Here is a 20224-nt window from a genome sequence, read left to right as displayed (position 1 = left end):
TGCGGGGCTCGATTCCGGGACTCCGGGATCATGACCTGAGCCAAAGGCAGATGCTTAGCTGACTGAGCCACCCAGGTGCCCCAGGCGAGGTTATTTCAAGTGGAGGGGTTAGCCACAGCTCCTAATTTGGGGAACCTCCCAATTCCCCCAAAGAGTGCAGAGTGCCTACAGCCCTGTTTGGTAGGAACCAAAGAGGCCCTACACAGGATGAATAAGAAGGGAGATTGGGTGTGGTTGATTGAGTGGGGCTTGCATTAGCCTGTTTCCTTCAAGAGAGAGAGAGAGAAAAAAAATGGTTATAGTCACAGAAAGCCTGGGAGACCGCAGAGGGGCCAATAGCTTTCCTAGCTCCTATTGATATGTTCCCGGTGCCAGGTTTGTGCTTAGCAGCTTACAGGCTTTATTTGACCTCATCCTTAAAACAACTTTAGGAGGCAGATGTGCCACCATAGATGGAACAGAAACCCAGAGAGTCCCGTAACTTGTTCAAGGTCTCCCAGCCAGTAAGGGGCCACACCGGGGAATGCCACTAGCTCTGCCTAGGGCAACCCATTGCCTCCCCCATTACTGGGAAGGGTAGTTTAATAATAGCTAACATCTGCGCAGCACTTCAAGGTTCACAGAGTGCCTTAACTCCCATTATCTCCACTGTGCCTCAGGAAGCCCGGGGCGGGTGAGGCATTCCACGCCCCTTTGGGACAGCTGCCTATCAGGGGTCCAGCTTCTGCTCATTTCGCCCAGTAAGGATTGGAGATTCTTTGGCATTGGCTCTGACAAGCCAGGGGAGAAGGCCTAGGGAGAGGCTGAGGTGGAGAGACTTGGCCAGTTGCTATAGTAACCCAGATGGCTGAGTAACCATTTTGAGGGTTGCTATGGTGACGGGCTGCCTGTGGCAGGGATCTTGTCTTCCTGGGTGGCTGGCACCATCCAGACCTCTTAAATTAGCGACGTTGCACTCTCTGAACAGAAGAGGGCAGCATGATGGTGGGCAAAGGCTTCCTACCCCATAGTGGACTGGGGAACTGGAGGCAAAGCTTAGTTAAGTGTTTCCAGGGCCTGGGAGGAAAGGAAGTTTGGGCTGGAGATGGAAAGGCTGATGGGGCTGGGCCTGGAGGCAGGTGTCCTGAGACTAGAACTGGATGATATTCTTCCAAGATCTAGCTGAAGGATAGGGCTTGGGGCAGCCCCTTCAGTGTCTGGTTCCAGCTACTACCGGGGAATGTAAAAGGCACAGGAAACAGCTTACCCCTGCAAGGAGGAACAGAGCGCGTGCGCACGCACGCACGCACCCATGCACGCACACACTACTAGCAAAGAATTTATTTATAAAGCATCCATTAACACATGTAAAATAATGCAGCAGTAGGAGCCAAGCTGAAGAAGTGCTGGGAGTAAACCTTCTAGAGGTTGGAGGAGGAGCACTAGCAGAAGGAGAAATAATTTTTCACTTTCTTCTTTCTTCTCTGCACCTGAAACCCCTGGCCACTGAGTGGACACTAAATTGGATTCTCAATTGTCTTGAATCACAGATCCAGCCCACATCCCCCACCCCCACATGTCTTCAGTTGAGACATCTATGCCTTCAGCAAATATTTCGTGAACATCTACTAGATGCAAAGCATTGTATTAGGTCCTAAGATGAGGGAAGATGAAAGAGATGTGTCTGCCTCAAAGAACTTCTGAACCAGGACGTTAAGGAGGCAGTGATGCAAACACCCACAATACATGTGGCTGGAGCCCCGGGAATGAGAGAAAGAAAATGTGGCTGGGATTTTGAGAAGAGTCTCTTCTACCTGGGTTGATTAAAAATAACTTCATGTCTTTTGGGGTGAGCTTTCAAGATGGGTAGGATTTCATTAGGTGAAGTTGGGGAGTAGAGGACATTCCAGGCGAAGGCTCAGAGTTTGATTATAGGGGAAGACGCCGCACACGAGGGTATCATGGGAGTTCAGCTTGTAAAGGAAAGTAGATGTCAAAATATAGAGGACTTTAGGGGCACCTGGGTGGCTCAGTTGGTTAAGCGACTGCCTTCGGCTCAGGTCATGACCCCAGGGTCCTGGGATCGAGCCCCGCATCGGGCTCCCTGCTCCGCGGGAGGCCTGCTTCTCCCTCTCCCACTCCCCCTGCTTGTGTTCCCTCTCACGCTGTCTCTCTCTCTCTGTGTCAATTAAATAAATAAATAAAATCTTAAAAAAAAATATGGAGGACTTTGAATGCCAGGCACAGGTAAGGGATACTGTGAGAGACAAGCATATTCTCTTCTTAAATACTCTGGCCTTCTAGCTAGTCAGAAGCCACAGGCAGCTGAGTATTTTAGGATCATCTCTGATCCACTCATTCATCCACTGAATCAAAATTTTAAACAAATATTTGATGAGTGCCCTGCAGGTGCCAGGTCATTTGCTAGATGCAGGTCCTGTGGTGAACAAGGCAGACAACAGCCCCAGTCCTCAGGGAGCTAATGGTTTAGTAAGGATGAAAGACATGGAACTGATAGGTTCAAGTGTGATGGATATTACCAAAGGGGAGTAGAGGGGGAGGGAGGATCTACTAATCCGGGGGATCAAGGCAGGCTTCTCTGTAGGAGTTTCAGCAGAGGTGTGAGTAGGAATGAGCCAGGCCAAAAGAGGAGAGCAGTGAAGGGTTACAGCCTGGGAGAAGAGCAGGTGGGAAGGCCCTGAGGCGAGAGAACACGTTTGAGAAGCTGAAAGAAGTTGAAAGAGGCTGGACCTTAGAGAGAGGGCCCCTTGATGAGCCTTAAGTGGGGGGAGGACACGGAGGAAAAAATAAGGCTTTATTTACTTGTATTACCCTTTCCTCCCACTAGATGTCCTTCTGAGTACATCCTGCGTCCTTCGGATTCCCCATTGCAGCCTCCTTAGAAATGCAACAGCAGTCTTGCCATCAGGAGCAAAGGAAAATCATAGACCAAAAGGAGAAAGCCTCAGAGCTGTCCTGATTGTGTGGTCTGGCTATAAATTTAGACTGTTGCTTGGAAAAAACCAGAAACCTCCCCTTCATAGTCTTCCTTCTTCCCCCACCCCCAGCAGCTGCTTTGTTCCTCTATCCTTATAAAATTTTCTCTGTATAAAACAGAAACATCAGCCAAACATGTGGACTTCCCCTTTTCCATTCATTACAAGAATTCATTACTTCAAAATCTCATGGGAGCATTTAAATGCAAATCTTGTCAAGAAAGCTACTTGAGTCTGAGAAGCCCTCCAGCCACAACCCAAACCAGAACTTTCTTCCTTGATTACCATGTTTCTTAAGAGGAATCTCAACCTCTTGCCCTCTCCCCCCCTAAGTCCCCCAAGCCTTCAACAAAGTCTGATTCCCAGAACAGACTCTCTTTCCCTTCTTGCCCGTCTTCACTTTTGGCAAGCCTCGGTCACAATTCTTGAGTAACCTGCTTACAAAGTGGCACACGTAGCAGTCCCAGGAGGGGATGGCGGGACTTTTCTATTTACTGTAATGAAAATGAGGCAGATGTCTGGGGGTGAGGGTGGAGGTGTGTGTATGTGTATTTGTGTCTGGGCCTTCTTAGCCCTACTGGAATAAAATAATATAGGAAACGCAGATGACTCAGCACGGATACAGTCGAGGTCCCCAGAGTTAGCATTTCTATATTCTCTGCTGTTTACGAAAAATGTGCTTATGCCATCAATCTCCAACTCCTTCACCCTGCATTTTCCACTAAGTCTCTTATTTGAAAAATAATAAACCTCTAGTTTATTCTCCTTTTCTTAAACTGAACTGACTAGCAGCTGACACCAAACTGTGGTCTAGCTTTTTTTAAGCACAAAGGATTAAACTGGAAGGAAATGATCCTTTGTCCAAAGACCCTCCCTGTCTGCCCTCTTTTAGGCCCTTCCCTATGTGATTTCCATGCCTAGAACATGGGCAGGCCCGCAGAACTTGATGGATGGAGAAAGATATGATGAATGACTTGCTCACCTGATTTTTGATCATGGTATGATGTGGAAACAACCAGTGCGCACCTATTAGTGAAAAGCATCATCTCTTATTATTAATGTGCTGAGCATCGACCAAGTACTTGGCACTACTCATAGTCTATAAAGAGGCAGGCCTTGCCCCGGGGGAAGAAGCTCCTCTTTAAAAACCTTGAGAATAGGAACTGAAATGGAAACGTAAGTCCCAATTTTGCCTGCTCAATGTCTCACGAATTCTTTTTTTTACTTGCTAATATGCTGTATTGTGAGATCAGCCAGCTTAACTTTTCACCCACAACCATCTCCCCACCCCCTGAAAAATCAAGTTAACAGACTTGATGAGGCCCTGGAGGATAATGGCTGGATGAGGGGAGATGGGGGCAAAAAGATAATCTGCATTTACCCGAGTTGCTCATTCACAACTATGGGCCCCCAGTGCGGTCTGTAATTATTGGGACTGAAGGATACACGGGGGAATGGAGGATCAGATGATACTGGGAACTCCCTTTCTCAAAATGGTTCCAAATAAATCCCTACCTGTATTTACCAGTTTCCTTCCTTGGCTTTCCTTTCCCCTGACAGAGAATACTGGGCTTCTTTTTTTCATCACTGACCAGTTAGGCTCCAGGATCCTTTTCTTTGTTCCGTAACAGGTCCCCACATTTCTCCCTTCTGATCTAAGTCTCTCTGTTCTGATGGCTGTCACAGCGCCATAATCCTGTTGGGTCTTTTCCCTCTGTCGATTTATGTCCTACTGTCTCTCTTACTCACCCCACCGTGCGGTCAGAATCCCGTTTTCATTCCAACCCCCCCGTTGTCATTTCTCAGCTTCGGGCTCCTCATCCTTGGCCTGGTTTACTTCATGGTGCTTGGCGTGCCCTCTCATTTCAAGTTCAGTTTCTTCCGTTTCTGGAAAACCCTTTGTTTCTGGGATTCCGTGTGGCCTCAGTGTGGCCTTCGGCCTCACGCTGCGGCCCTGTCTGGATCCTGCCCCTGTCCTCCTTCTGACCGTGTCTGGCCCTGGATCTACCTACGTCTTTCGCTCTCCCCCTTGCTCTCAGTTCCTCTAGGCCCTTCTCTAGCAGCTGCACAGGCCCGGCTCGGTTTCGGCCAGCCAGGGGGCTCCCTCCTTTGTCCCAGCGGCGGGTGTAGGTCAGCGCGGAGCCGGGTGCCCGCCCGCCCTGTGGCGTCGGCCCGGTGGTCTCCCCGCCGCTGCGGCCGGCCCAGCCCTTCATTCGCACGCGCGTGGGGCCTTGGGCCCCGCGGCCCCCGCCCCCCTCGGCCCGCGCCCCCTGCCCCGCGGGCGGTGGTCCGCAGCCAGCCGGGCCCCGCGTGGGCAGCCGGGGGGCCGGGCCGCGCCGGGCGGCCGAGGCGGCGGGAGAGGGGCGGGAACGGGCCGGGCCTGGCGCTCCTGACAGGAGGAGTCGCCGCCGCCGCCGCCGCCGCGCCGGGGCGGGCTGAGGGAGGAGCGGAGCGAGGGGTGGGGAGGCGGAAACGCGAGCCGGGACCGGCGGAGCGCGAGCGGCCGGGTGCGGGCGGGCAGAGGAGCGGAGCGCGACTGCCAGGCGGGGCGAGGCGGGTGAGGAGCGGACAGCGGAAAGCGGACAGCCGGGGCGCCGCCGCCGCCGCCCCCGAGCCGCACAAAGGGCCGAGGCTGGGGCCGCCGCCGCCTGAGCGCGCGGGCCTGGAGCCGGCGCCCGCCGGGGCCCGGGGAGAGCGCGGCGCGGGCGGCCATGGCCGGCTACGTGCCGGGTCAGCAGCCGGCCAACCGCAGCCAGGAGAAGGAGTTCGTGCAGGCGTACGAGGATGTGCTGGAGCGCTACAAAGGTGCGGCGGGCGGCGCGGCGGGGGCCGGGGGCTCGCCGGGGACCCCGCGGGCCGGGCGGCCCGGCGGGGTGGCGCCCACCCCGGCGTCGGGGCTGGCCCGGGACCTGCTCTTTCTCGGGCCAGCTTATTTGCGGAGTTGAGATAAGCCTGCGGGAGACGGCGCTTTCCCCAGCACTGGTTACATTAGCCGCCCTATTATCTGGAAGGAGGCGAGCCCGGGCGCTGCCGCCGGAGCCCCGGCGCCGTGGGGAGTTGCGGGGAGGAGGAGGAGGAGGAGTCGGGCGCGAGGGGCCTCCCCGTCCGCTCCGGGTGTCCGGCTCCCCTCGCCGAGGCTCGGGCGGCCGCGAGCCCGCCCGGGGGCCCTCGCCCCCCTTTGTCTCCCTCAGTCTCCGCTCCGTCGCGTGGCGGCCGGGGTCGGTGAGTGTGCACTTTTGGGGGTGAGGCCTCCTCTCCGCCCAGCCCCGGGGGCTTCGAGCCGGTGGAAGCGGGGGTCTGCCGCTCCTCTCCCTCCCACCGAAAGGCTTGCGGTCGACTCGGGTTGCAGCCCAGAGGCGCTCTGGCTGAGCAGTCCCGCACTCCAGTGCCTCCTGCAAGGCCTGGGTGTCCGCGAGAAAGTTTTGACAGGCGGAGGGTCTGCGGACCGCGGCTCCTCGACGTGTCCCCGGCTGCCCGAGGTGCCCTTAGCGCTCGAGGCTGGGGTGCGCGGCCCCGGGGGCCCCTGCTCTGATCTTGAACATCCAGGCCTGGGCTTTGCTTTGTGTAGCAGTTGAGCTTTCCAGGCAGGGAGATTTCCCCCAGAAACTCCAGAGGCAGCACTTTCTCCTATTTTATTCAGCGGCGCCCTTGTGACTGGGCCTCTAGTTTCTTTTCATGGGAAGGAGAGGAAACTTCAGCCCTTATGCTTGAGTCTAGCATACTTGTTTACGACACCTACCCAGTGAAGGGAAACTAATGCAGAAGCTGTAAAACGCTCCCTCTTTTTCTTCCCTTGTGGCATTAGAGTTCTGCTCGGGAATGCAGCAGGAGAGAGAAGTGAAATGCTAAAAGGGACCTGCTGAGCAGTTCTGCTCCTTCCCTTCTGCATCAGCTCCTGTGAACTGTCCAGATTTCCCTGCCTGCAGCAAGTGTTCTGTCAACCCGCTGTGGTCTTTTAAGAAATGTAGGTTCATTTCAGAGCACAAAGAGGTTAGATTGTGCTGCTGAACTTCATTGAAAAAAATGCTGCTAAGTGAATGGTTGGTTCCCTTAAGTTTCCTTGCAGGCTTTTGAGCAACACTGCACTCTTCAGAGGGAGGACACTCTGCGCCTGTCTTGGGCTGTGACAGCTTTAACAACTAGCAGAATTGTAACACAAATAGGTGAAGAAATCTCAGCACCTCACTGGATCATGTTGCTGGTGGCCTCCAGCTGAAAGGAAGTTGGATTCCTAAAAAATGAAAGGAGGAAAGAAGGGGGAAGTAGGGCTGGTTCCAGGAGAGGCCTCTTGTGCTCAGTCCTTTGAGCTGGCTCACTTAGTTTGGTTTCCTCTGAAAGACTGTGATCAGGTGTATAGGAATTTGATCCTTTTCAGGCACAGATCTCTTTTTTGGGAGGAATGAGTCGAAAATGATTGGCCAAAATAAATTAACTTGAGCCGTTTGAATTGTTGTGCAGGCTGCTCTATGATAGGTGCAGAAGAATTTCTAATTCCACCCCCCCCCCTCCCCGCACCATTCTCACTGGGAAGTCAGGGTGGATTAGGATCCAGGCCTTTGTTACTTTGCTGTATGGAATTCTTGCATTTTCCAGACTTAGAAATCCCCTTACTGCCTTTATAGGAGAACTCTTTGCCTAAGCTGGAATCAATAGAGTGAGCAGGGGTGTAGTTTGTGAGAACAAAGACAGGAATTAGTTTTGGAGAGACTTGGGGAAATAGATATTGATGATGTTGGGGTGCTTGACTCTCATTGGTTAGCCACCAGATTTCTTGGATCTCTCTCTCTCTCTGCTGCTGTTAATTTGTAGTCACCTCATTCTACAAATGAAACAGGATTTTTGTATTCAGAAGGAGAGCTAAAGTTTTCAGCTGCATAAACTGTCCCTGGAAGGGGCAGAGGCTAGAAGGGAAGTGATGCATTTGCATTGTGAAGGGAGTAGAACAGTATGTATTGCAGCTGTATTAGGAATGGTTGTCAGGCATGGATTTTCCATAATTGTGCCTGGCAACCATTTCCCTGTGTGTTGGTAGTGAGCATGGTTTTGGCAGGATTAGATGATTCAGCATGGACATAAACACTCTCTCTCATTTCCTAAATATCCCAAAGGCTCTTTCAGAGCCTGACTATCCAGCAAACAGGAGGTATTAGCTAATAACTTTCTATTCTAACATTTCAGAGTGGGTAGCAACCAGCAGAGCCAGGATATGTTCTTCTTTCAGTTCTCCAACAAACAATTATTAAATATTTATTACAAGTAACACAGTGTTAGGCACTGGGGATGCCAGAATAATGAATGAGATCTGGTTCCTGCCCTTGGTTATTCACATCTAGCAAAGGAAAGACCTATGCAGACAAATAATTATGATACTATAGTGCTAGAACAGAGGTATATATAAAGGACTGTGGACGCAAGAGGAGGGATGAGTATTTCCACTTGGGGTTCATTGGGAGATTTGACAAAGGAGGTGACCCTTGAGTGGGCCTTTAGGGATGAATGGAATTTAGTCAGATGGAGGAGGGTGGGGAGAAGACAGGAATAAATACCACATGCAAAGATTTGAAGGTAAAAGTGAATGGAGGGGTTTGAGGAACAGAATGTGAGTAGTTGGGTATGATTAAAGGGCAAGAGTTTTGGGAGCAGATGATACTGTAAAGGATCAGAGTCCAATTTGTAAAGATTTTTTTATGGCTTTATTCCATGGGCAGCGGGGAGTCATTGAAAGTTTAAAACAACAACGAGTATGTCAATTTTATTAATTCATGATAGAGGACATACCTGTCTAGTGATTGGAATACTTACATTGCTGTCTGGGGCACCCTTTTCCTTGTACCATAGTGATTATGAAGCTAGTAATCAGATGGTTGCTTGGTACACATGGAAACAAAGAAAAGAGACATGCATTGTTTTGAGGAATATTTCATCCAGATGATTTGGGCCAGTTGCATAGTTTTCCTTTCAATAGATTGAGGTCCTTGTGAACACCAAAGCAAACTAGGAAGAACAGTCAGAGAGGTAGGAGAACCAGGATCTGATTCTTTTCCTGGGGTAGGGACAAACTCTATGGAAGCAGCAGTCCACATACGGGCATAGTTTTTGGTTTTAGAGAAGAAGTTTTAAAAAGAAATACAATCCGGGTTCCTGGTGGTTGGTTAAGCAGAAGGGTAATATGTAAGTTGTTTTGTGAGGAATTAGACTTTGTGTTTTCACAAAGCCCAAAAAAACTAAAGAGTCTTTACATGCCAGGCTCAACTAGGAGTAAAAAAACAGTCACATTTCAACTTTGGTAACATGGACTATCTGGTACTTAAAAACTTTGGAGTTCTCACTAGGTGCCATGAAGCTAGTTATGACCGATACTTGTTTATTTTATCACAAAAAAAAACTTATAGAACTTACTGTACAGAGGGAGTGAAGGGTCTGCATATTATTTAACATTCAGAACTAGCAAGGCAGCATAATATAGAAGAGATGAGGTTTTAATTTCTTTAGTCTTGTGCTCCAGTCCTAGTTCTGCCATTTAACATCTCCTTTGGGTTTCACATCTGTTAAAATGGGAATGATAATACTAATTCCTTGGGATTTGTGAGAATCCAAATGAGCTACTGACACATACTAGGCCATTCATGTTTAGAAAAATGTAGGTAATAGTTTATTTTTTACAAGGTAGTTTCATATTTATTATCTTATTCGATCTTTATAATATTTTGTAAGGAAGGTATTATACACATGGATACGTTTAGGCGTGGAGACTTAAATTATTGTCCAAGAGCCAGGATCGCAGATTTCTAGATGAAGGTTTCACATTATATCACAGAAGGAAGTCTTAAAATCAGAGCAGTGACCTGGGTTAAGTGAGATAATTGTGAAAATACTTTGTTAATATCGTTATTAGTTTTTAGCCTCTTAACTATACTCCCACTCCTTATGTGGCATACATTTCCAGATCTCTGAACTGTGGAGAATTTCTTTTCCTTTCCTTTTATTATGGGAGAAGTTTCATGGTATGTAAATTACTTTGACATTTAAAAAAATTTTTTTTTATTTTAGTAGGCTCCACGCCTAGCAGGGAGCCCATCTTGGGGCTTGAACTCACGACCCTGAGATCAAGACCTGAGCGGAGATCAAGAGTCAGACGTTTAACCCACTGAGTCACCGTGAGGCACTCCCCTCCCCTGAATTTTTTTAAGTAATCTCTATACCCAAGGTGGAGCTTGAACTCAGGACCCTGAGATCAAGAGTCATGTGCTTCATGGACTGAGCCGGCCAAGCACCCCCACTTTGAAATTTTTATACAAAAACAATGTAATACATGGGGCACCTGGCTGGCTCAGTTGGTTGAGCATCTGCCTTCGGCTCGGGTTGTGATCCCAGGGTCCTGGTATCGAGCCCTGAGTTTGGGCTCCCTGCTCAGCAGGGAGTCTGCTTCTCCCTCTCTCTCCCTCTGCCGCTCCCCCTACTTGTGCTCGCTCCTGCTCTGTCAAGTAAATAAATAAAGATCTTTAAAAAAAAAACAAAACAATGTAATGCAAAGAGATAAAGTTTTGTTAACACTGGTTAGAAAATATAGGCTGAGGCTTTGGTATTGTTTAACTAAGTGACTCTCTGAAGCAACCTCTTGGTTAAATGTAAACTCAATTTTTAAGTTCCTTTTTAGAACACAGCCCTTGAATCGGAGTGGATAGCTTCTAGACAGAACAATAGAATAATTGCTGCTTCTGGACATGGACACTGTTAATTCAGAAAGTGAGTCAAGTCCGTCTGCTGGGAAATCACAAACTTTAGCCACATTCATGCTGTTGAACTCATAAAATGTGTGCATGTGCTAACAGTGCTTATGGGAGCTACTGCTTTCATCTTGGGCTTGCTTGGCAAGTGACATAATACACACCAGGGAAATGCATCAGCTGAGGCCTTATTATCCTGTTATTTTTCAGTGCCAATTTCAGGTTTTGGAGATGATGGTAGAAAGCTGTTCAGAGTGCACATTCCAAGATCAAAGGTCACAAGTAAACAATTATGGGTTGCAAAATGAATTTGTAGCATTTTTCTCAGTGGTCTTGAAAACACCCAGGCCCTCCTTTTACTAAATAAGGTTGGCCCTTTAGCTTCTGGTAATTTTATGTTGAGCCATGTTGTGATGGGGTTATATGGTGTACTAAAGCTCCTGCTTTTGCTCTCCATGGTTTTTTGTTTGTTTAAGATTTTATTTATCCATTTATTTTAGGGAGAGCGAGAGAGAGAACACACAAGTGGGGGGAGGGGCAGAGGGAGAGGGAAAGAATCCTAAGCAGACTACATGTAGAGTATGGAGCCCAATGCAGGGCTGGAGCCCACAACCCTGAGGTCATGACCTGAACTGAAATCAAGAGTCGGTCACTCAACTGACTAAACCACCCAGGCACCCCACTCTTCATGGTTTTGATTGGAGTTTAAGCCTCTGTTGTCTTGCTTCTACCAGGGGCATTTGCTCATTTCTGGTCTGGAGGAGCCCTTTCAGGCCTGTTGGCTTGATGTGTAGTATCTAAGAATGTTTTTTCAACTTTTTGGGGGGTTACTTCTTTTTTTTTTTTCTTAAAGATTTACTTATTTTTTTGAGAGAGAGAAAGCACAAGTGGGAGGGGCAGAGGGAGAGAGAGAGAGAGACTCCAGCAAACTCCACGCTGAGCACGGAGCCCAACTTGGCTTTATCTCACGACCCTGAGATCACCACCTGAGCCGAAACCAAGAGTTGGATGCTCAACCAGGCGCCCCATTTTTGGTTACTTCTAATAAAATACTGTTTTTCCTTCCAGAATGTCTCAGTTCCTGGAATAAATTACAATGAATCACTGATTCTTTATCTGTAGCTTTCAGGGCCTTCCATTGTTTGACTTACTCTGCATACCTAACTGTATCAACTATTCTTGTCCAACACAGCTCTCTGCTCCATTTGGGCAGATCTTAGTATTCCTTCTCCCTAGGTCTTCATATCTGCCCCTCTGCCTTTATGTTCTCTCTTCCTGGAATGCCCTCTGCCTTTCTCTCTGATTAGTCAAATCTTATCTTTTTTAAAAAGAATTAAAGCTAAGTGTGGGACCTTTGTGCTCCATGCAGCTTTCTCCCCTTCCTCTTTCAGAAATTAATCTCTCCTTCCTTCTTTTTTTTTTTTTTTTTAAGATTTTATTTGAGAGAGAGTGAGAGAGAGAACGAGCAGGGAGGAGGGCCAGAGGGAGAGAGAGAGAGAGAGAGAGAGAGAGAGAGAGAGAGAGAGAGAGAAGCAGACTTTCCACTGAGCAGGGAGCCTGACACAGGATTGATCCCAGAACCTGGAGATCATGACCTGAGCCGAAGGCAGATGCTTAACCCACTGAGCCACCCAGGCGCCCCTCTCCTTCCTTATTCTTACGGTGTCTGCCTCACAGTCTCTTACGTCTGTTCTGTTTTGTATTATTTTTGCATTGCCTCATGTCTGTTAGAATTGTTTCCCTAATGAAGTTTTTTTTTTTAAATATTTTATTTATTTATTTGACAGAGAGACAGTGAGAGAGGGAATACAAGCAGGGGGAGTGGGAGAGGGAGAAGCAGGCTTCCTGCTGAGCAGGGAGCCTGATGTGGGGGCTTGATCCCACATCGACCTGAGCCGAAGGCAGATGCTTAATGACTGAGCCACCCAGGTGCCCCTCCCTAATGAAGTTTTAGGCTCTTACAGCGCAGGGACTTTTTATACTTCTTTTGTATGTGGTTGATTGGCAGGGAGTTTCTCTCAAGAGAGAAGGGGCAAGCATATGAACGCTTTCAAGTCATATTTTATTTTTTAAAAGATTTTTTAAAAAATTTATTTATTTGCCAGAGAGAGACACAGCAAGAGAGGGAACATAAGCAGGGGGAGTGGGAGAGGGAGAAGCAGGCTTCCCGCCAAGCAGAGAGCCCGACGTGGGGCTCGATCCCAGGACCCTGGGATCATGACCTGAGCCGAAGGCAGATGCTTAACGACTGAGTTGCCCAGGTGCCCCTCAAGTCATATTTTAAAATAATTTTCTTTTCAATTATAAAAGTAATGTATGTTTAATGTGGAAAATTGTAAAAAATACAGGAAGGTATATAGAGTTTTAGATAATGTGTGTGTGTGTGTGTTTGTGTGTGTGTGTGTGTGTGTGTGTGTGTGTTTAGGGGGAGAGTGGAAAGGCAGGCCGACCAACAGATAGGTGTGCTCTGCCCGGGGAGAATGCAGTGCTCAAGGATAGGCCCTTTTGCCATCTGGGGATCTGATACCCTCAGCTTGCTGTGGCTCCATAAATTTGTGTGACAGTGTTAAGTCTATTCTCATTGGGCACAAGCATTTATTTTTCTTTCTGTGTTCAGAATTTGCTTTCTTCTGCATAACCATGTGTCAGTCATCTGGGATGTGCCAGTCATCAGGGATGGTTTGGGTTGTTGCCTAGGACAAGTTAATTAATTGGTCAGTCAGTATCCTTCTTTTGGGCAAGGGCTTTGCCAGCTGTCCTACTGGATTCCCTCTTACCATAGCGAATTTCTATTGTGAATTTTGTTCGGAAAGGTAAACACAATTCCTTTGTGTCAATGAAAAGAATGAGCTTCCTTGAAGTGTCTTGGAGTGCAGATGGTTTCAACTCGCAGGAGCATGTTGGATTGAGACATATAGGAAGGGTTTGTTTTTTTGGCTGTACTTTTTGGTTAGTCAGCAACAGTAAATAAGCTCACATTGTACTGCATTCTGCTAGCCTATAAGCAGATACTGTGTTGGAGAAAGTGGTAGTGGGGAGTTGGGGGGGGGCTACTGAGAAACATTAAAAGAATGATATCAGGATTAGGGGTGGAGGGAGAGAAGGTCCTGAATGTTAATATGAGGAACCATTATAAAATGGACAGGATTAATGTAGTAGGTGTGTAAATGATGGATGAGAGTGGAGCTTTATTCTCTAGGAGGCCACTGTTGTAATTGTGTCATGAGGTTAGATTAAGGGATGTTAAAGAGGAGAGGTGTATATTTGAGAGACATTTTGGGCACTTAAGGGACTTAAGTTTAGATACTAACATCGATTACTCTTTTTTAGGAGATTTTGCCTTGAGAAGAATTAAATACCCCTTATGCCAGGGCTATTCCAAAATAAAGTCCTCTTTCTTCTTGTATAAAAATCTTTATTTTATTTTTTAAAGATTTTACTTATTTGACAGAGGGACACAGCGAGAGAGGGAACACAAGCAGGGGGAATGGGAGAGGGAGAAGCAGGCTTCCCGCGGAGCAGGGAGCCCGATGTGTGGCTTGATCCCAGGACCCTGGGAACATGACCTGAGCCGAAGACAGACGCTTAATGACTGAGCCACCCAGGCGCCCCTGTATAAAAATCTTTTGAAGATTTTACTCCATTCTGAACTTGTTAGATAGGGCTGTGCATTTGGGCCTATGACTCAAGGTTGTATTTCTGAGGCTTCTCATTTATTTATTTTTTAAGATTTATTTACCTAGAGAGTGTGCGTGAGCGGTGGGAGGGGCAGAGGGAGAGGAAGAAAGAGAGAATCCTTAAGCAGACTCCCCGCTGAGTGCAGAGCTAGTTCTGGGCTCAATCTCACGACCCTGAGATCTTGACCTGAGCTGAACTCAAGAGTCGGACGCTTAACAGACTGAGCCACCCAGGTGCCCCTGAGTCTTCTCATTTAAATCAACAATGCTGAATGCCCCAGAACACCTATTTTACCCATTCTCTGGACAGGCTTCATTATATGTTTCCAGGAATACCTGCCAAGAATTGCATAAGAAATCCTCTTAAATCCCTTCTAAAATCTTGAACTGCTAATCTCCTAGGGTGTCAGGGGGCTTGTTTGGAGGATCCATTCATTCATTTAATTAATAAACATTTATTGAATGTCTTCTCTGAACCAGGCAGTAGGCACAGTGCTGAAGTAACAAAGATTTTGCTCTTGCATCTCTATGATCTTACGTTTAATGAGGAAAACATATTGGTAAACAGTGACCATCCATTGTAGGGAGTGCTATCATAGAGATAGATGCTGGTGCTGTGGAAGTGAAGAGGAGTAGCCACTATGGCCAGGGTGGAAAAGGGTCAGGAAAGGCATCCAATAGGACATGACTGAGCTGTCACCTAAGAGATTCGGGACTTGGGGCCAAAAGTTCAGGTAAAGGGCATTCTGGGCAGCATGAACCATGAACAGAAGCGAGTGGATGAGAGAGCTTGAGGAGGAAATATGGGGTATTGGTAAGGTCGGAGTGTAGGATGTGAGGGAAGGAAAAGTGAGACTAGATGGGAAAAGTGGGCGGGCTTAAAGTGTTGAGTGGCTTTGTATGTCATACTGTATACAGTTTGGACTTGATCCTACGGGCTTTTGGGAGCCACTGAAGGATTTGGGGCAAGGAAGGCTATGATCGGATTTACGTTTTAGAAATATTTTCCCTGTGGCAGCAATGTGAGGAAGGATGGCAGAGGGGCAAGACCAGTGACAGACCAGTTAGGAGGCTGTTACAGTAATTTAGGCAGGGAGTGATTCGAGTTTAAGGTTGTGCAAGTAGTAATGTAGCCAAGTGGGCCAATCAAGAAACCTGGTTAAGGGGTAAAATCCATGTTTTGATGACTAATTGAATGCGGTATATGAGGGGAGAGGGGAGCACCTAGGATGACTTGCAGGTTTCTGGCTTGGGGTTCTCTGTGGGTGGGTGATACCATTAACTAAAAGGGGGAGTCTAAGAGGAGGAAGGTTACTTGCGGTGGTTTGGTGGCAGCGCTGGTGCAAGGAAAGATACGGAGTTCGTTTTGGTTGCGTTGAGGTCCAGGTTTCTTTGGGGTGCTGGGCAGAGGTGTCCAGCAGGTAGGTGGCTGGGTAGAGTATGGCGCTCAGGAGAGCTATAGATGAGGCAGTCGTCGGCGGATGGAATCACAGGAGTGGACACGGAGATTGATGGGAGCGTGTGTACCGTAAGAAGAGGTTTGAGACAGAAACTCTGGGGACCTTCAAGGGGGGAGGGGTGGCTTGGGAGCAGAGAGAGGATCCCCTGAAGGAAACTCCAGCAAAAGGGAGTGCCCAGAGATGTAGGAGGGAGAGAAGTGAGTTCAAGGAGGAGGCCGTATCACGCAGTGTCTGATTATGAAGAGGTCAAGCAAGATAAGGACTTTGGGCTCTAGAATATAAAGGTCACCTTTCCTGGAGCATTTCTGGTGGAGTTGTGGGAAGCACGGTCCTGAAAGCAGTGGGTTGGGAAGTGAATGAGAAGTGCAGACATGGAGTCCGGGAGTTTTGAAACCTGGACTTGGAAGAAACAGAGGAGGAAGGCATTTGAAGGAGGGGGGTGTTGGGTGGAGGGAGTTTTGTTTGTTTCTTGTAACATAGAGACATAAACATGTTTTAGTGCTGTTTGGAAACAGTAGAGAAGTAGAGATATAATAAAATTCAAAGAAGAGAATAATCCATGGGAAGATGGGTTCTGGAGTAAAAAGAGGAATGTGTCTGATGAAAAAGATTAGAAGGGAGGAAGGCAAGAATGCAGGTGGTTGGCTACAGGTGTAGGAACTTGAGGGAATGTTCCCTGATGGCTCTTACTCTGTCTTTGAAGTGGGGGGTGAAGTTATCTGCTGAGAGTAGGGGCTGTGTGTGCGCACGCAGGTGTACGCACTTGTATGTACGCGCACATTCCTTCCCTCTAGCTGCAGAGGGAAGTGACCTGGGTGTAGATACTGAGAAGGCACACGGGAGGATTGACCTGGGATCAGCTTTCCAGCATAGATTTGATGGAAGAGTAAGTGGTTCTTGTAGAATAAGGGGTCCTTCCCCCAAAATGTAACATCTGCTTGATGCTATTATTTGTATTGCTCTCTGGCTGGCTTGTGTTTTGTTCCCCCAGCAATATTGTAAGCTCTTTCAGGGCAGGAACCAAATATGTAACTTTTACATTCCTTTCTATCATTTAGTAAAGTGCAGGGCAGAAATTGATATTTTTAAAAATTTCATCTGACTTTTGTGATCAGGGGCATCTTGACTTTTTTTTTTTTTTTTTTAAGATTTTATTTATTTGACAGAGCACAAGCAGAGGGAGAGAGGGGGAGAAGCAGACTCCCTGCTGAGCAGGGAGCCCGATGTGGGGCTCGATCCCAGACCCTGGCATCATGACCTGGGCCGAAGGCAGCCGCTTAACCGACTGAGCCACCCAAGCGTCCCGGGCATCTTGACTTTTGAGACTTTTCTCACCTGTGGTCTTTAATCCTCATCTTACTATGTGATATGGAGAGTGCTGGACTCATTGGTGAGAGAGGGGAACTCCATGCTTAGCGTGGGCATAAATCTCACGGGCTAGCTTCACTTACTGTCCCAGAGTAGTTGAGCTTAGAAACATTTGTGCTTTCCATGAAGGCTGTGGGATTAGTATTCCCTAGTCTGTTTGGACCAGGCTTGTGAAGACCGGGCTTCTTTGTAAGACTAGACAGAGTGGCTATTGTCTCCACAATATGCAGCCTCCTCCTTGTTTATTTTGGCAGGCAGGCAGCGAACGTGATGGATTTGTTCTCATGACTCAGAGTCCTCCCTGCCTTACCTTAACAGGTTCAGTATAATCACTACCTTTCAGATGGCGATAATGTCCTATAGCATTTATCTGACCTTTATATCTGAAAAGAGTATTGGTTACCCTTTCCTTTGTCCTCTGCTTGCTTGGGTTCTTTCCCTTTAGTCTAGGGAGGAGGATATTTCCTAATGTATTAGGTCCAGCTCAGAAGTGACTGAGGTCTTCTCCCTTTTGGCATACTGAGCATCCTTCGGTTGTTAACTGGCATGCTCCCCACAGTGTAGCTTGTTTTTTGCTCCTTGTTTTGTAAATTTGGACTCTGTATCGGATAAACTTGACATGAGTCACTCCAGGGAGTGGAAGGTGTGTCTCCACCAATTTGGAGAATCTTTGCTCTTGTTTCAGTCCCTGGTTTGACTTATCAGGTACAGTTTCTCTCTATGTCCTGCAAGAGCTGTGTGTGTACACTTGTGTCTCTTGCCTCTGGTTTCACATCGTGCAGTGAGTATGAGGGATGCCACTCTGCAGGTATGGCTTCTCTCTATTCTCCTTGTCATCGCTGGCAGCAAAAATGCCTCTAAGAGCCTCTTCGGTGAATGTAGTAGAGTATCTAACACTGAATAAATAGAGTTCATAAGCCCTCTGTCTGCCCTGTAGGAGTTTACAGTAGATAATAAACATTACAAATGACAAAAGACAATAAGGAATGTGTAAGCAGTTGAATAAATAATGGAAGGCCACTCCTCATTTAGCTAATATTTTCAGTTTCTCTATAATGTCCTTTCTTGTCATGCAGGACTTTATTGCTGTGTTATCTTTCTGTGCATTGGGGACAGGGTCCTAACAGGGCCCTCCCTCTCCAGCGACCCGAGGCTGAAGTGGTAGGCAGGGAGAACATCCAGAAGACATGGGTCTTGTGGTACAGTTATCTTTGTAGTATGAGGAAGTTCATCCCAGACCTACTGCAAACACTCCAGTGCACACAAATACCACAAATGAGCCACGAGCCCTGGGGGTCAGGGTTGGGTTCGAAAGAAGCTGGTCTACCCTGGTGTGGGGCACCTCTAGAGGGTAAGAATGTAGGACCCATCCCAGCCTCTGTTGGCTAGTTTCCCAAATGGAAAACTGGGACTAGGGGCGCCTGGATGGCTCAGTCGTTAAGCGTCTGCCTTTGGCTCAGGTCACGATCTCAGGGTCCTGGGATCGAGCCCCACTTCAGGTTCCCTGCTTGGCAGGGAAGCCTGCTTCTCTCTCTCCCACTCCCCCTGCTTGTGCTCCCTCTCTCGCTGTGTCTCTCTCTGTCAAATAAATAAATAAAATCTTTAAAATAAAAAAGAAAACTGGGACTAGAGTGGTTTAGTTGAGGTGCTTTGAGGTTCTAACATCTCTCTCTCAGAGGACTGATTGTTTTTATTCCTGTTACTGTTAATAAGTATAATAACAGTATTCATATAATACTGCTTTTTTTTTTTTTAAAAAGATTTATTTATTTAGAGAGAGAGAGAGAGAGGGAGAACGCGCATGTGAACTCGGGGGAGGGGTAGAAAGAGGGAGAGAAGCAGACTCCCTGCTGAGCACAGAGCTGTTCGTAGGGCTGGATCCCATGACCCGGAGATCATGACCTGGGCTGAAATCAAGAGTTGGATGCTCAACCAACTGAGCCACCCAGGCACCCCAATACGGCCTTTTTAAGGAAGAATGGGGAACTGTCAGGGGCTGCAATTTCCCTCCACCCTCACTGTGGGAGAGAGAGAGAATTAGATTCTCATTCCTTAGGCCTCCTCTCTGATCATCCTTTGGGTGGCAGGAAGGGGTGAGGCAGCCGAGGCCCTGGCATAAATATGTTGTTGAGAAGGGATAAGAGGCAGAATCTGACATAGCTATAGCACAGGCAGTATGTTAGCAGAGAAGATAGGTGTGGGGGCAGGATTCAGGGGGCTGGTAAAGGCAGAAAATATTTGCTGCCATCATTAGTTGCTTCTCTTTGCCTCTGCCTACATATGTTGTCTCAGAGCAGAGCCAGAACCCCTGCATTCTTTTGCTTTTCCTCCTTCTCCTTTTCTTGATTCTGTCTCATTTTCTGAGTTGTAAAGATAATACCTTCAATAAATAGACTTGTGAGAATATGGAAAGTTAAGTAAAAGCTCCAGTAAGTTGAAAAGCTAAGTGGTGATTTGATTCTGGTCTTTAAGTATAACAAGTGTTTTTCTTGCAATTCATCATAAACCAGAACTACCTGGCAGCATTTCTTACTGTGTTTTTTGTTAGTTAACTTTTTGTGTGTATTTGTCTGAACTTCCCAACCTCATTGTGATCTTGTTGAAAGTATAGGTTATAGTGAGTAAGTTGCATTTCATGAATTGAACCCCTTTGCAGATGGCGGTGGTTGTTCTATTTCTTTGTATTTCTGGCAACTTCAGGCGCCCTTTATGATAGGTTTTTCCATGTGGTTGTCCCATAGACATCTCCAACTTTTTGTGTCCAAAATGGGTGCCATCATCTCTGTTCCTACCTCCAGACCTGCTTCTCCTCCTGCATCCCCATCTCTTGTGAATGCTTTCCCTACCCATCCAGTGGGCTTCATGCATTCTTCCTCTCTCTCCCTAGTGCTGCCCAGGCAGCCAATCTTTCCGCAGGTCCTGTTGATTTCATCTCCTCCATCTCTCTCCTCTGTCACCTCCTCTAGCCTCATTGCTAAGGCCTGAGCTCAGGGGCTTATTTCTGCTGTGATTCCTCC

The 20224-nt window shown here is 47.6% G+C and overlaps 1 protein-coding gene across 13 annotated transcripts in view; it reads left to right on the top strand.

Moving 5' to 3' along the window:
* The window catches only part of MACF1 (microtubule actin crosslinking factor 1), a 335178-nt gene that overhangs the window by 12108 nt on the left and 302846 nt on the right, over positions 1-20224 (top strand). Inside the window, exon 1 of one of the 13 annotated variants that reach the window (XM_032432530.1) lies at positions 5644-5780. The exons of the other annotated variants lie outside the window; for them this stretch is intronic. Within the exon in view, the coding sequence (XP_032288421.1) occupies positions 5687-5780 (94 nt within the window). The 5' untranslated portion in view covers positions 5644-5686. Of the gene's footprint in view, positions 1-5643; positions 5781-20224 lie in introns of those variants that run through there. 13 annotated transcript variants of the gene reach the window in all.

The sequence above is a fragment of the Phoca vitulina genome, unplaced genomic scaffold (assembly GCF_004348235.1).
Source record: "Phoca vitulina isolate PV1807 unplaced genomic scaffold, GSC_HSeal_1.0 scaffold2, whole genome shotgun sequence".
NCBI classification, from domain to species: Eukaryota; Metazoa; Chordata; class Mammalia; order Carnivora; family Phocidae; genus Phoca; species Phoca vitulina.
Note: the sequence above shows the minus strand (reverse complement) of the source record. Positions and strands in the feature narration are given on the sequence as shown.